The sequence below is a fragment of the Centroberyx gerrardi genome, chromosome 11 (genome assembly GCF_048128805.1).
Source record: "Centroberyx gerrardi isolate f3 chromosome 11, fCenGer3.hap1.cur.20231027, whole genome shotgun sequence".
NCBI lineage: Eukaryota > Metazoa > Chordata > Actinopteri > Beryciformes > Berycidae > Centroberyx > Centroberyx gerrardi.
The window spans coordinates 14298393-14314614 of record NC_136007.1 but is presented as its reverse complement, the minus strand read 5'-3'; the positions used below and the strand labels follow the sequence as shown (position 1 = coordinate 14314614).

At 42.4% G+C, this 16222-nt stretch overlaps 1 protein-coding gene across 1 annotated transcript in view; it reads left to right on the top strand.

The window, feature by feature from the left end:
• Positions 1–16222, top strand: part of mtus2a (microtubule associated tumor suppressor candidate 2a) — a 38534-nt gene that overhangs the window by 15883 nt on the left and 6429 nt on the right. Inside the window, exons 4-5 of the mRNA XM_078286728.1 lie at positions 8779–8957; positions 14488–14579. Coding sequence (XP_078142854.1) covers positions 8779–8957; positions 14488–14579 — 271 coding nt within the window. The remainder of the gene's footprint in view (positions 1–8778; positions 8958–14487; positions 14580–16222) is intronic.

The following is a 16222-nucleotide window of genomic DNA, read 5'->3' as shown; positions in this document are numbered from 1 at the left end:
GCTCCAGACTGACGAAAACAACGGGAATGCTGAGATAGGCGCACTGAATCAGGTGAGCAGGTACATGCTCATCCCCGAGTCACCTGCTATTCAAGTCACTCTCAGCTACAAGATACTAATTATAGTGCAGTAAACAATGCTATATGGGAGCTGTGAGATTTTGGGAGGTGCAGGATAATGTTAACAACAGTCAAAACAACATGTGCTCAGCAATTTGACAAGAGAAACTGCTGTATTTCAAAACCCATAGACCATAATCCTACGCAATATCATTTAGGTGATGGAGAAGACGTTTGGGGAATCCTAGCCCTCATTTGATTGTCTGTTATGTGCCACTCATTCCTTCCAAAGTCCATCTTAACAAGTCATTTTGTCTCATATTTAGCTTATTTTTCTTAAACCAAGAGAGAAAGCCAATGCGGTGAGATAACATTTGTTTCCAATGCAGTTTCACTTGTTTCAGGAATTCTCTAGAAATGAGTGTCAGTATCTTGAAACAAGTCAGAATAAGGCAAAGTCACTGCACTGCTATCAAGAAAATGACACTTGATTCTACAGAATTCTTGAAACAAGTTGATTTGTATTGGAAACAGGTGAAATTATCTAATCCCATTGTCAGATTTTTTCACTTATTTTAAGAAAATTATGATTTTAGGACTCAATAACAGACTAAATGACTTGTTAAGATTAAGATTTTTTTGCAGTGTAGAAAGAGTGTGTTAAGACATTTCATAATATGTTAATATTAAATTGTTAAGACATTCCATTAAGGTTAAGAATAATCTTAATCTCTATCACAGGAAAAGAAAACACTTGGTTGTCTTTTCCCCTCGTTTCCTCTCTTCTCCTCTGTCTTTGAACCATTTGCAGGATAGAAGCCCCATTCCTCCTCCTCCTCTCTCCCACTGGGCGAGCCTCATTAGCGTCTGCATTGGCAATAAATTACTCCTCTCTCCACAGGAGGCATGTGCTCGCTCTCTCCTACTTTTTCTACACCTAACACTTTCTCTCAGTCCGCGTGTTTTCCTTATTAAAGCGTGAAGATTTTTTTTCATCCTGTTGACAGCCAGCTAGCGTTTCCTTTTTTCCCTCTCACTGTTTTCATCTCTCCTCTTTTTTTCCACTTTGGTTTAGTCCAACACCCTGTCTTCTGCTTCAAAACAAGCAAATAACTTCTGTAAATATCCCTCTCAGGGCAGCATCACAAGAGAGCTTCATCAATAATGCTGTGTACATTGTGCTGCAACAGTTACCCTGCTGGTTTGATGCAAAATGAGGATTTAACCAAACCATTATGTCAAGGCATGACACTGATAAAGCTGTATTATTCAGAGCAGATGTTTGGCACCTTATGTTGTATTTGTTCCCTTGTATTTGTTCCCACCTTATGTTATGATAGCACTTCCCTGAAAAGTGACTTGCCATCAGCTAGTGTAGGGAGATTATAGTCATGAAAATTCCCCTTTGTTCCTTTGTTTTTGTTTTCTTTTGCTATTTCTGTCCCTCATCCCTTTTTCAAATGGAGAGTGAATGCTATCTTGCAAACTGATATACTTCAAATAGGATATAGATAGGGTGTGCTACTGTATGTGCGTGTGTTTGTGTGCATGCACGTGTGTGTGTGTGTGTGTGTGTGTGTGTGTGTGTTTAGCAGATTGGAATAAAATATTCTTCATCAACCTCCATAAACGTTCAAAACATTTATGCTCTCTGGTATCACAGATATCTAAATCTTTATTCTCAATTGTTCCATACTCTATACTCTAGACTGAAGGCCACAGATCAACAACCATTCATTTTGCCTGACACCTGACGCTGTTTTTTTGTGATAAGCTATTGATTCCTGAGGAAGAAATCGTCTGTGTGTTTGCCATCCTCCACAGGGAGGTCAGAGGTCAGAGTCAGCTACAGAACAACGCCCCTCAAACTGGTCGGGATTCAGTGTTTTGCGTCTGGTTGAAGGACGGTCACCTTCCTCGCTTCGCCACCATGCCGCCCCGTCCCTCAAACCCTCTCAAACCCAAATCTCCGCCTGATTGTCCTTTTCTCGTTCTCTCCTCCTTTCAGTCAAAGCTTGGCAGACTGGCAGTGATCTGGTCTAATCCTCTCACAACTTTTCTCCTTGTCCTAAGCCTTTTCTTGTTTGGGGTATTTTACTGCTGTGCCCGGCAGATTCAGCAGCCGAAGGCATTACTGGATCTCCAGCCAGAGAAAGGCATTATCTCCGGGCCTCTTTTTGAGATTATTCTATGGGTCCCAGAATAAAACTTGTAAAATGAGGCAAAAAACAGTCTCTGATTCACTCAAATTGAACTGAACAGATCCCTCCGATTTCATTATTCAAGATGGCACATGACCGATTTCCGTAAAATGCTGATCTACAATGGAGGAGCGTCAGCCTCTGCTCGACCATACAAGGAGGAACATTAACATTTCCTTCTGGTTGAACTGCACCTTTAATCTCCTGACATCTGGCTCCTGACAGAGGACAGGAGGCCTATTGGCTGCTGCTGTCAGCTCCAGTGTTATCATCTAATCTATCTCTCACTCTGCCTGCTTTTGCAGCCTCGCTCTGTCTCTGCAGGGCCATTACTTTGTGCTTTATGTATGCAGCGTTAACCTTGACTTTCACACACATCCCCATGCACGCACATTGTCTACTTTTCATCCCCTGAGTATGTAGGGCAAGACTGCGATGTGTGTGTGTGTGTGTGTGTGTGTGTGTATCATCTGACGTGCATGTGCAGACCTCTTTTTGTTGCCTGGAGGAGATAATAAGTCAAAGTGCACAGTTATGCACAGTTTGTATTCCCTGTCAGCTCTTATGAAGTTTTTGGAATTATTATGTTGCTTTATTCCAGTTAACTCTGACATAGTTTCCCTGTCACTTCCACAGTGCACATCATGTCTGATAGAGGGTCAAGTGCATGAGGTAGTTCCAATATCTCAGTGTGATGATAATATCTGCTGTAGTATATCAGACTGTTGATAGGGAGTGATATAGGAAAAAACTGCTTCTGTGTGCTTCTACACACACACACACACACACACACACACACAACCTGTACCTTTACCCTTATGTCTCTCTCTGAGGATCTAGACTAGAAAGAAAAAGTGTGTCGGCTTAGGGACAGTCCTTTCCAAATGGTCTCATTTGGAAAGAATTTGTCTGCAATGAAATGTGTGTGTGCGTGCATGTGTGCATGTGTGTGTGTGTGTGTGTCTGTTTATGTGTGTGCGTGCGTGCGTGTGTGTGTTTATGTGCGTGTGTGTGTGTGTGTGTGTGTGTGTGTGGGAGAGGGGTGTCTGATTTTGCTGAAACTTGGAATGTGTTCCAGCTTTTACACCAATTGGCCTAATTGGGGCTCTGTAATTAAAGAATTTATCAAAAATTTTAAATCAAACGTGATATCTCACACAGCACTGGTCCACATTTTGATGAAACTTGTAGGGATGATGCATTTTGCCACTTTGTTCTGGAGTTTAAAAACATTACACTGATTTCCCTGATGGAGGCGCTATAATTAAGGTCACACCTTTAAACGTTGAAAGGGCCTAACTACACCATAAGTCAGATTGACATGAAACTTGCGACACAATTAATTAAAAAAATGTTTGAAACTATGCACCAGATGAGTGAGGTTTATCGTATTCAGATAATGTCAGATAAGTTATCCATCCCATAACAGTAGATACAATAGACTTTCAAATTGTTTAAACTTCCTGGCATTATATAGACATGCTGATTGTGACAAATCCCACCCATCTGTCTTGCCAAACAGTTAAAACAAACACTAAATAATATTTGTTATCAAGTCTGCTTGGAGAGATAAAGTTTGGCAGCATGTTGCTGGTGTTTTTTCCATGTGTGTAAAAATAACTGCAATTATATCAAACATCTCAGAAAAAGAAGCACATTGAACTGTTAGTAGTTTAGTCTGTCAGTGACTAATGAGGAATACAGCATCCCATAATATTTTTTTCATTGGTGGATGAAGAGTGACAGTCATTTTGAGCCTGCTTCAGAGGAGTGACAGTTAGGAAGCAACGATTAATAAGCAGAACAAATCACTGGCTCTGATGAATACAATCTTCAAGCTAAATTACACACACTGTCTTTCTTTATTCAACAGTGCTGACTGAAGCTATATCTTTTGTTCTGTATATCCCCTGACTGAATTATAAATATATAAATATTATTTTTCTTAAAACAAGTGAAACATTCTGCAAATGGGGTGAGATCATTTCAGTTGTTCACAATGCAGTTTCACTTTCCATGTTGTATCCAAGCACACTTGTTGGAAATGTCTAGAAACAAGTGTCAATATATGGAAATAAAGTCAAAACATGGAATAAAGCAGATATTACACCAGTAGTATCAAGAAAATGGCAGTTGATTCAAGGCATTGGAAACAAGTGAAATTATCTCTTGGCGGATTCTTCATTTCTGTTAAGAAAAATACAATTTTAAGACTCAATACTAGATTAAATGACTTTTTTTTAGTGTAGGACTGGGGAAGAAGGGAGGTAGCTGGTAGTTTGTTTTTTTTTTCTTTAAAGCTGACATCAAATTCAAAGTGTTTACTCGTTTCCCAGTAGCCAGGTTTTTGAAGAATAAGAGCTATTTCTACGGCATGTCAGCACTACAACCTGGTCTCAATTCACCAATGGATGTATACGTATATGTGTGTGTGTGTGTGTGTGTGCACCTGTGTGTGCGTGCTGCTGCTGCTGCTGTATGTCAGCTACAAGGATTGCTATGAACATAATCAATTCCTTTAGGGACAGGAGAGTTTCATTCCCAGAATGTGAATGTGCTGATTTAGCTGAAGGCAGCGCGCAGAGCGGCTCCTGCTGCAGTCAAATGAAGGACTCTCTTTTCACCCAGGCCTATTAAAGACTCCAGTTGAACTCCAAGGGTCTGAATTTAGCTCTCACTGTGAAATCAAACCTGGACCAGTGTAGTCAGGTTGGTTACATTCCCATCCGTTCCCAGCCAACAGAAACCTCTGAGAATGCGCACTGAGCCTAATGAACGGCTCTATTTGATCTTGTTGTTGTTTTTTATATCTGTTCAGTGGAGGAGGGATCAGGGCAGAGATGGGAGAGTCAGCGTTATTCTTTCGGCATTAGTTCTGCTATGAAACACTAGCATTTACTAGCTTCTCTTTTGTCCTCATCTCCCCCCCCCCCCCCCCCCCCCTCGCTCACTGCCCCCGTTCAATTTCTTTGGTGTTTTTCACGAGAATGTGCTAAGCTTGTCATTGGCTCTATCTCTGCACCATCTATTTTAGCTCGTTTTTTGTTTGCTTCCTCATTTATGGGCGATTCCATACAGCCTCAGTCTCTTCCTTCCTCTCTCCTCCCATCCTCCCCGCGCTCTGCTATCCATCATCGGCTGGCACTTTGCCAATCAGCGATGCGTATCACCTTGCTTTTACCCGTTAATGAAATACACCCCTTTTCCCTCTGCCGCTCCAAGCCCCTGAATCACAGTCTGCCTTTATCATGCACGGCGTTCCCCCCTGTCTGTTGCTGGATATCTCCCCGACTCCCCCCGCTTCGTCCTTTACTCTCCTTCTCCACCTCCCTGCCGTGTGCATTGGGAGTCCGTTCATAGATACCACATGCCTGACCTATGGCCGATGAACAGATCCACTGTTCATATCAACCGACCGATCGATCGATCTGTGTCGTCTCAGCTGATGAGGCGCACGTCAGAACGTTTGGGGTTGTTGAAAAGCTGACACCAAAGATTTTTTTTTTTCTCGTATTTTTAGATTTTCACCGCACCATTAATCCATAGAAATCTGATTTGTTAAGTGTTTAGAGGAAGGCTCTCCCCCTTCAATTCAAAAGGTCAGAAACAATTGAATTTGATTTTACACAGCGAATGTTGACAGCAGTAATTGTAGACTTCAGTAGCAGACAGTAATGTTATATTCAAGATCATATCTGGCCTGGACACACTGCCCATGCCCTTGACTGGTTAATGAGGAGGAAAATACTGTAAACAACCTTGCCAATCAACTCCCAGAGGAACGCTGTGACCACTACCCTCACTAAGGTGCCAGATGAAATGCTACTGCATGTATCACCGGCAAGGTGATGTAGAAAATGCAAGCGGCACAGGCACACGCAGGAGTGGGAGCTCATCCATACATACATGCATCCTCATACTTATGTAAGCATGTTGATTTATGCACAGTAACTCTGCATTTGTCTTCCTTACCATTCAAATGTGAGCAGGTGTGAATTTTCATTTTAAGCTCTTAATAGGGAGGCATAGATAAAATTTTGGCAGCTGAAAATGTGATCTTATTTGTCATGTTTTCTCTGTATATTGTGTGTGTGTGTGTGTGTGTGTGTGTGTGTGTGTGTGTACGTGTGTGTACATGCACCCAAGAATGAGTGCATTAGTCATTTTCACAGCAAAGAATCTCCATCTTAACGAGTCGTTTAGTCCTGAAATCATAATTTTCTTAAAACAAGTGAAGAAAACTGCCAGTGGGGTGAGATAATTTCACTTGTTTCCAATGCAAATCAACTTGTTAGAAGAATTTAGTAGAATCAAGTTTCATTTTCCAGTGCAGTGATCCGCCTTTTTCTGACTTGTTTTTAGATATTGACACATTATCTCACCTCATTGGCAGAAAGGTTTCTCTTGTTTTAAGAAAAATATGATTCGAAGGTTGAATATGAGACTAAATGACTTGTTAAGATGGATGTTTCTTTCAGTGTTGTTCTGCATGGATGTGTGTTTTCATATTCCTGGAGTTCATTTTAGAATGAATCTATCTCTACTTCCAAAAGTAGATTAGCTGGATATTTTGGAATCAACCACGTATTGTCCATGCCAGTCCTGCTCGGGTCTCCTTACAGTCTCCGTCTTTCTGTTCTGCCTCTGTGTGTTATATATCTACATCCACCCTCCTCCTCTTTCAATTTTCTTCCCCTTTTTAACGATGATCAAACATGCTCGGCCAAGTGACAGAGCACTGACAAGGCTTGCATGAAAATGAATAATACATCATGATAAGAAATTCATTAAAAAACAATTGACTATCAATTCATGCTCTGCTCAATTCTGCAGTGGGTGCACATGCTGCACCTTAGGGGGCTTAACCAGTCGATGACAAACCAACTTCCTACTCACTATCCACAGCACAACACAATGCAGTAAAAAGTTGGAGGGGGGAAAGGAGAATTAACAGTTACTTGTGTGTGTGTCTGTGTGTGTGTGTGTGTGTGTGTGTGTGTGTGTGTGTGCGTCTGCGTGGTGCATGGGGGGGTTGAATTTTCTCTTAGCAGCTAACCCAATTCCACATAATAACAGAATCCACTGCTCACAGACACAGTCCAGCCCTCCACCAATGGGAGAGCCGCTCCTCCGTCTGTCAGCCTATCAGACGTGGCCTCCTGCAGAGCACCGCCCTAATCCTGGGGGCTTGAGGGAGTTGGCACTAACATAAGACAATGCAGGCCAAAAGAAACCCTTGATATCTCATTCTTCACAGCAGCTGTTTACTCAGCCATCACATTTCTTTGAAAATCCACAGATCTTTCAAGGTGGGGAGAGATGCAGGTTGTGCTTCAGTTAATACTGCATGGATTAATCACCATCTCAATGGCTGTTTATGAGCAGCTTTATGTTAGTTTATTCGTGCTGTTCACATGTATTGAACAAGGCGGAGAAGTGAAAGCGATCTGTTGTGTTACTATTGATTGGAGAGGGAGAGATAAGGAGGATATAGTGTGTGTGAGTGTGTGTGTGAGTGTGTAAACCGGCCCGTAGTAATTTGATAGATTACGGCTGCACTATAGGGCAAAATGAGTAATGATCAGTGTGTGTGTGTGTGTGTGTGTGTGTGCGTGTGTCTGTGTGGGGTGGGGGTGGAGGTGGTCTATAGTACTTTCCTGTGTGTCTGTTCAAGTGGAAATTCATGTGGAAGTGTGAGAGTGTTCTGGTGTAAACATGTGCAACAGACTGTGTGTGTGTGCGTGTGTGTGTGTGTGTGTACAGAATGTGTGTAAAGCGCTCCAGGTTAACAAAGAGAAGATTGAGAGCAGCAGTAGCCGGCCCAGAGGTTACAGGCTATTTTCCAGGCCAATGAAACTGGATCCAGAGATCAGACAGCCCTATTTCAGTTTACAGAGTAAAACTGATGTGTGTGTATGTGAGAGAGAGACAGCAATCAAGAGAGATAGGAAAGAGAGAAGACATTCAGACAGGGTGCTCACTTCGAAGAGGATCAAAAAGATGCTCATTGTGTATTGTGTACCAGTGTATTCAGTAATCAGTACATTACATACTAGGAATGGCACGATATGCTTATCTCACGATACGATTCAATACACAGTATGGGGTTCACGATTCAATACAACCACGATACGATGTAATAAATAAAAGTTATAAGCAGAATTATGTTTATTTCTGTGCCACGAATCTTTGTAGCAATGGCATTGGCTTGCAAGAATGTAAACAACACTATAAAAATGTCATTACAAAGTGCAAATAATATAATTTGGATGGAGAGCTTGTGAAACTGTGATGGGCAAGCCGTCTCATTTGTGATTACAGCAGAATAAAATGGAGCTAATATCACGATTCATTTTTCTGCCCCACGATACATATTGTCACATTTTTATTTTGTGATATATTGAATTTCAATATATATCGTCCCATCTCTATTACATGTACACCTACTATAATTGAAAACATTTTAACCTACTGTTGTTTAAATGAATCATCTAATTTTGTGTGCTTCGTTGTGTGTTCCAGGTCTGAGTGTGAGCGAGGAGCCCCCCCTCCACAGGGTGACCACCACCCCTCCGTCAGCAGAGCAGCAGAGAGGGCCACCCTGCCGCAGCAGCAGCCTGCAGCCGCCCTCCACCCCGGCCCTGCCCCGACGCTACCTGCCCGCCCAGCCAAGAAACTCTCCTGGAGGTCAGTGCAGGTTCTTACAAAAGAATAAAGTACAATTTATTGGCAATTTTTGTCTGGCTTCAACTGAAAGATAAAGAAGTTTTGTCAAATGTGTATCGTAGGATTTGCAGGCAAAAGGCACAGAACTTGAATGGATAGAACGGTCTTTCCCATTAAAATCAACGTTCCTGAAAGGCCAGAGTGGCGGCCATTTTGATGTGTACTGTTGGGCTAGCTTCTGTATAAACCGACTTACGGCAAGTCGGTGAGGCGAGACGTTTTACAGCAAGAATTAACCAAAGCAGTGGAAAATGCATTGCAGCTGAATGGAGTTGTCAGTCATGCACCACTAGGTGGTCGTCTTTTACCAGTTTCTGCTGTCTTTTTAAGTAACTCAAAAGTTTGACATCTGTGCAGTCAGTAGAAGTGGTTATAGTTGAATTAATCTGTTTCAGCCGATGTCCGTTAGCTGTTTGAAGTTAGCACATGCTAACTTTTCTTCTCCACTAAAGGTAGGCTAAGCTACATTAGTTTATATTAAGGGGCTACATGAAGTTAAACGTACCTGGTTTGATTATGCTAATATGCTAATATTTTGACTAGAAGAGCTATAGAGAGAAGTACAGTCTTTGATAAAGCTATGTTAGCCTTGTCGCTAACGTTAGATTTTAAGTTGAGTTTTGACAGTTTGCTAACAGACTCATCTGCACAGTTATCAAGCAAGTAGTGTGACAGACTTTAAGGCCTTAATGACCAAGACTTGTGTTGTCACCATAGCAACTAACCCTTAAAATTCCATAGTCGCCATTTTATGGTGTACTAGCCAAATTACCATGGCAAACAGTGGCCATGGCAAACAGTGGCCAGTCCATTCAAGTTCTGTGGCAAAAACAGACTTTTTTTTAAGGAGATGATCAGTCCACACCATAGACTGTAAAAAAAGATGGACGTAGTGAGTGTGACGTCACCCATAGGTCTCTGAAGGGCCGTTTTGAAGCCAAAAGATTGGGTTTACGACTGCCGCCATGTTGACATTTTTTGGAGCCAGTGCAGCGAAGCCGAGGGTTGTCCGCAGAGCCGCAGCGCCGCCTAGTATTGGCCCGTAATCGGCGACCTGTCGATCACTGGCAGAGGTGGGATGTAACAAAGTAAAAATACTTCATTACTGTACTTAAGTAGGATTTTCAAGTATCTGTACTTTACTCAAGTTTTTCTTTCACTTAAGACTTTTTACTTTTACTCACTACATTTCAAAAGAAAAATCTGTACTTTCTACTCACTACATTTCCAAAACAGACTCGTTACTCTCGGGAAATCGTCAACTGATTTTCTAAAAAAAAAATATTTTGTGCATCAGACAGCTTCCGTCCCCGAAGCAGCTGATCAAGAGCCAAATGAGATTGGCTGCTTGTTCAGCAAAGCGACACGCAACACGAAGAAGAGAGAAGCAACAAGAGAGAAAATGAACATAGTGAATTCAGCTGCTAGAATTAACGTTTGTGATCTGAGCTGCAGACTCTTTCTCATCTGAGATTCAGAGGAACGCTCAACACAGAACCAGTTTAGAACATTAGAAATGACTTTTTTTAGAGAACGACTTTTACTTTTATACTTTAAGTTAATTTAAGACCATGTACTTTTATACTTTGACTTGAGTAAAGGATTTGAAATGGTACTTCAACTTCTACCAGAGTATATTTTTAGATGAGTATTTGCACTTTTACTTGAGTAAGGAATTTGTGTACTTCTACCACCTCTGATCACTGGACAGGCGACCTGTCAATCACTAGGAAAACAACCCCGTTTTGTAACCGTTATATCCCGTTAATGACGCAATTATTTTGAGAATCGCCATATGGACACACATTAGAAGGAGTGAAATTAGCTACTGAGTCCATAACCTCTTGTCAAAAAAATGTATTGACTTTATATTTTGAGTGAGAAGTTGGGTTGTGGTCCCATTGACTTGCATGGAGTTGGGTCAGGTTTGGAGTCTTTTTGGAGCCGGCTCCTAGCGGACGTTGGAGGAATTGCAGTTTTCAGCCACTTCCTAATTGGCTTCAAAATTCACCTGTGGTTTTGGCTGCTTGGTCCACACAGTATTTGTATTGTTTTATTGAGACACACAAGAGAGAAAGGATTTTAACTCTGGTGACCCGGGTTCTATTACCAACTCATGCTTAGAAGCTTTCTACTGTAAGTGAAGTTTACATTTTTAGCATTTTTTTGCCCATTGATTCCAATGTACCCCTGCCCATGATGGCTGCATTTTCTCATGCCCTGGAAAGCAGAGATATTATGCAACCACACTAGTGGTATAATAATGATATATCCTCATGAGATAAGGTTTGTATTATAAAATACAATGATTAAAGAGCTTAAAAATACCCTTTGTAGCTTTAAAGTAGTAGGAGAGGTGGAAACCGCCTGTCACAGTCAGACTAACAATCACACATGCTAGATGAGGTAACTGTTATACAAATATCTTGTCAGATCAATAATCTAATTTGTTAATCAAATTTGTTGCTATAGTAACATATAATAACTATAGCAAATATCATAGTCTGAATTATTTTCCATAGAGCAAAACACTGCAGACATAGGTCTCCCAATATTGTCTCTATTTTTTATTTTTTTTTCTGTGGATCAGGTATGCAGACAGTGTAGTGGCTGTGAGAAAACTTCTCTCACTCTGTCTGGCTGAAGACCTGAGCAGATTTTATATGTGCTCTAAATTATTGATAAAGAAATACTGGAGTCCCTGTCAATGTGCAAGTCGGGCACAGCCACTACTACAGATAGTAACATTTTTTGGTTTTACGTCTCTCTCACTCCTACAGTACAGACGCTCATGCATGCACACACTGACACACACACACACACACACACGCGCACACACACACACACATACACATACACTTGTTCCCGGTGTTATCAGTCGACTGACACTGCTGTCCTGCTGAGCCCCAGAAAGCTTCAGAGAAAGCCTCCTGTGCAGGGATCCCACAGCAAGCAGTGGCCTGGGACACACACACACACACACACACACACACTCACACACACACGCACGCATATGCATACACAACCTCACTCCCTTGCATAATACACTTCCACACATACATATACAGTAGGCTACATAACCTGTCAGAAACAGACAGTTTCAGAGAGGTGGTTCATCTATAAGCCAAAGAGTGAAGGGTAAGAGTGAGGCAGTACAGGAGGGTTTTGTCATGGTAGAGAGGAACAGGACTGTGGCTTCATTGGGTCCTGAGGCCTGTTCCATTTGCACATGCCATCTGCATACCTTGATATTTATGCATCTCATGGTTTCATGTGACCACGTGCCTGAAAACTCCAGCAGCCTGTTGCACCAGTACTTCCACAAAGTCTTTAAAAAAAAAAAAAATAGCGGTTGACAAGATGCATCAATTTGATATATGGGAAAGCTTATTGGAGGACCTGAAGGTACAAATACAGAGCGGTTTACCTTGGTAGATGAAGAACCAAATTACAATTTTAACATTTTGCCCTGTTAAAATCAACATTTACGCCACTTGATGTCACTGTTGTTGTCTTTATTAATTACATAGTTGTATACATAGACTTACTTCTGTGATTGTAGTGGGTATGGGAGACAAACTACAAAATAATCCTAATACTTCAACTGATAATGTATCTATTTGTTATCATTTGTTGATGCTAAATTAGCTTGATTTATCATCTTTTTCTCCCACTATCATGTAGGTTAGGTAATATTAACTTAGGCTACTGTTAATTGGGGCATGATAAATTGATTTTGGCTTACACGTTATTGGCCACAGAAGGTGAAAAAACACATCACTGTCTGCAACAGTGTTTTGGTTAGTGATTCCTTTACGCCCTACTAGTTAAGCTGTACCTTAAGTCTCCGTGATGCAACTAAAAAAAAGACAGCTTTTATGTCAAACTATTGAGTTTCAACATACCTTTAGACTTTATACCTTAAACTTACGCTCAAACTCAAGTTTAGCTGGTGCATCAGGTCAACGAAGTAGGAAAATTCAGCTATCCAAATCCCCCAACAAGAAAAAAAAACCCCCAAAAACACAGGTTCCTCTTCGTTCAGCCAATCCTCGATGGAGCCACATCTTGATAACTGTGGTGCCGTCCACGCTGTTTCAAATTTCAGGTGGTGAACACGGGTGGTTAGACGGGACGGGACCGCACTCCAGCGCGTTCATTTCCACATGAAGCATGAACCAGGCATAAGAGGGGCCCGTAGGTAGAGGGGGGTCAGAAAGGGAATGGGTTTAGGAAAAGAAGCCAGGGAGTAAGTGGTGTGTAGTTAAGAGGGATAAATGGGATGGTGGAAAGCCACTGGGGGTTAGAATGAATAGAAAAGGAGGGAAGGTAGAGAGTACGAGTGTTAGGAAGAGAGTCCCTCTGGGTGTTTGTGACGGGGGGAGGAAAGTGGATGGGGGGGCAAAGAAGAGGGGCCATAAGTGTGAGTGTGTGTGTGTGTGTGTGTGTGTGTGTGTGTATGTGTGGATGGGGTGGGTGTGTTTGTGGAGGTGATCTGGACTGTCTGGGGTTCAGTTAACGGTAATGAGTCGCTCTGAGAGCCATGTTTGCTTCAACACACAATCACGTGTACAGTGCACATGTAAATGTGGTACACACACACGCGCGCGCACACACACACACACACACACACACTCACACACAGCGGTATCTCTCAAGGGTTATATGGGGATTTGTTCAGGATCAGAGGCTTCTTTTCCATTACCGATCTAATTAGTTTCTTTTCAAGGCCTCTCTCTCTTCTCTGCCTCACAACCAACTCCCTGCCTCCTAACTTCCAGAAACCCAGTTCCTCACTCACTATCTTCTGTTTTTCTCCACACCGTTTTTTTTTCCTTCACTTTATCTCACCATCCATAATCCTGAGCCCCTGGGTAATGCAATTCACATTCATTGTTTTCAAGTTCAGCTTCATTCCTTACACCCACTCACCCCACCACTCTGCGACAGATTTAAATGTGTCACACAAGAGAAGACAAGTTGGTGAGCTCAGAAACAATATTATAAATTATTCTGAATTCCCTGCAGTTGGTATCTTGGCTGCAAGGGGTGTAATGTCACAGAGAGAGAGGGGTGATGATGGGCAAAACTCCCCTGACATGAGCTGCTTCTCTTTGACCCAGTGTCCCGTGAGACGTAGTTATACTTCGCAGCAGGGGGGAGATAGAGGGAGATGGAGATGGAGAAAGAGCGAGGGTAACAGAAAGATTGAAAAAAAGTGAGGAGATGAGAAATATCAACAAAGAGATGGAATGGAAATGGAAAAAAAGGAGAGAGAGAGAGCAGCCAACAGGGAGGGATGGTAGTGGGTTTGATGCTTTTGTCTGCATGTGTGAGAAAGTTTCATGAACATAAATATTATGATATATAGTACTGAGGTATGTCATTGATGTGTGCTACTGCTGTATTTTCTTTTTCATTCATTATCTGAATCTCATTGTTTTGTTTTGCTGGTTGAAGATGGCTGATTGGTTGTATCCTTGTTGATTGACAGTCGGCAGGAAGGAGTTTCAGCGGAGTTCAGAGGTCACACGCTCTCTCCCTTCTTCCCCCAAGAGGCTGGCAGTGGTTCCCCCCAAACCCCAGTCCCCAGGTGAGTCTCTCTCTCTCACGCTCTCATTCAAAAAGCATGTATAATACCCATTCGCTGCTTCGGCGGCGCAACTTTGATCCTCAAAGCATTCCCTGCAGCCATTATTGCATACCCATCCCCTGCCCATCAGCCCGTAACCCCTCCCCTATCTTCCCTGCCCCCCCTGCTTTTCTGTCTTTAACCCAAACCTGATTCCATATGAGCACCATCATTAACACCTTTCTGGCTTCAGGCTGTGTACCATCTGCAGTCAAATCAGCAAGTGTTAAGGTTTAAGGTGCTGTTTTTAATTAACTCTCACATAACAGTCTCATGCACCCTGTCACAGAAGCATTCACACTCCTAGAGGTGCAATCAATCCTCTCCTTTGCCCTGATCTTTCTAGATCACCCTCACTGGTTTTGTCCTCGCCTCTAGGTCTGTGCTGTTATGATTCAACTCCCACCCATTCCACCCAGGTTCCACAGAGCTCAGTGCTTGGCCTTCTTTTCTTTTCCCTTAACACTAAATCACTGTCACTGTCATCACCTCTCACGAGCTCTCCTATGCTGATGACGCTCAGCTCTACCTTCATTTCCCCCACTGGATACGCAGGTTAAGGCGTGCATCTCTACATGCCTGGGTGACATTTTCACATGGATGTCTGATCTCAACCTTTAAAATCTGCCCATTTCAAGACCTCACCATCACCAGAACCATAATTCAGAGCATGCCAAGAATCTCAGTGTGAGCCTAGACAACCAGTCGATTTGTTTATCATAGCTTCTTCTTACTCAGCTACTTGTTCAAGTCAAAGTCCTCTCCTGACTAGACTACTGCAACTCGTATCGTATTTTGGCTCCATGCATTTTCTCTGTGGCCCACCTGCTCTTCAACCTTCCTCAAAATCATCCTTTTCATTCTCTCCCTCTTCAGCACCCAGTAGGAGTTTAGACTCTTCTTCCTCTCAGTCTTCCCACCTTATTCAGGATTGCAGAGCGCCTCTCCATCTTTCCTTGTAGACTGGAAATGCATCTCTTCAGGCTACACCTCTCTCCCTGCTCCCTTTAAACCTCCTCCACTACTTGCACTTAAGTGGTGCTGTTACTGTTTATCCTTACACTTTGTTGTATCTTCGCTGCATCTTACTTGCTCTTTGCTGTATCTGATTCCCTCCCACACACACACACACACACACACACACACAAAAGAACATTTTTCTCCTTTCTGTTTCTCAGCAGTGTAGTATTGTCTCTTGCACTTGTTCTTTACTGGGCTTTACAGATATTGACATTTTCTAGTGTTGCTTCTACTTTAAGTTGCTCTGGAAAAGGAGTGACAGCTAAATGTCCAAAGAGAAAATGAAGCTGAAATTTACCTCATGAATAACCCAACCTGACCGTCTTTACACGGTCCCCCCCCCCCCCCACACACACACACACATTTCTCATTGTTTCTCACATCATTACTCCCCCACACCTCTACCCCTCCATCACCTATCATCTGTATGCTGCCTTCATGCTCAGCCATCTAAACTCATTAAATATTCGCCATTCTCTCTCTAACCTTTCTCCTGGAACCTGTGTGTGTGTGTGTGTGTGTGTGTGTGTGTGTAGGGGTGTGTGTGTGTGTGTGTGTGTGTGTGTGTGTGTGCAAAAGAGGGA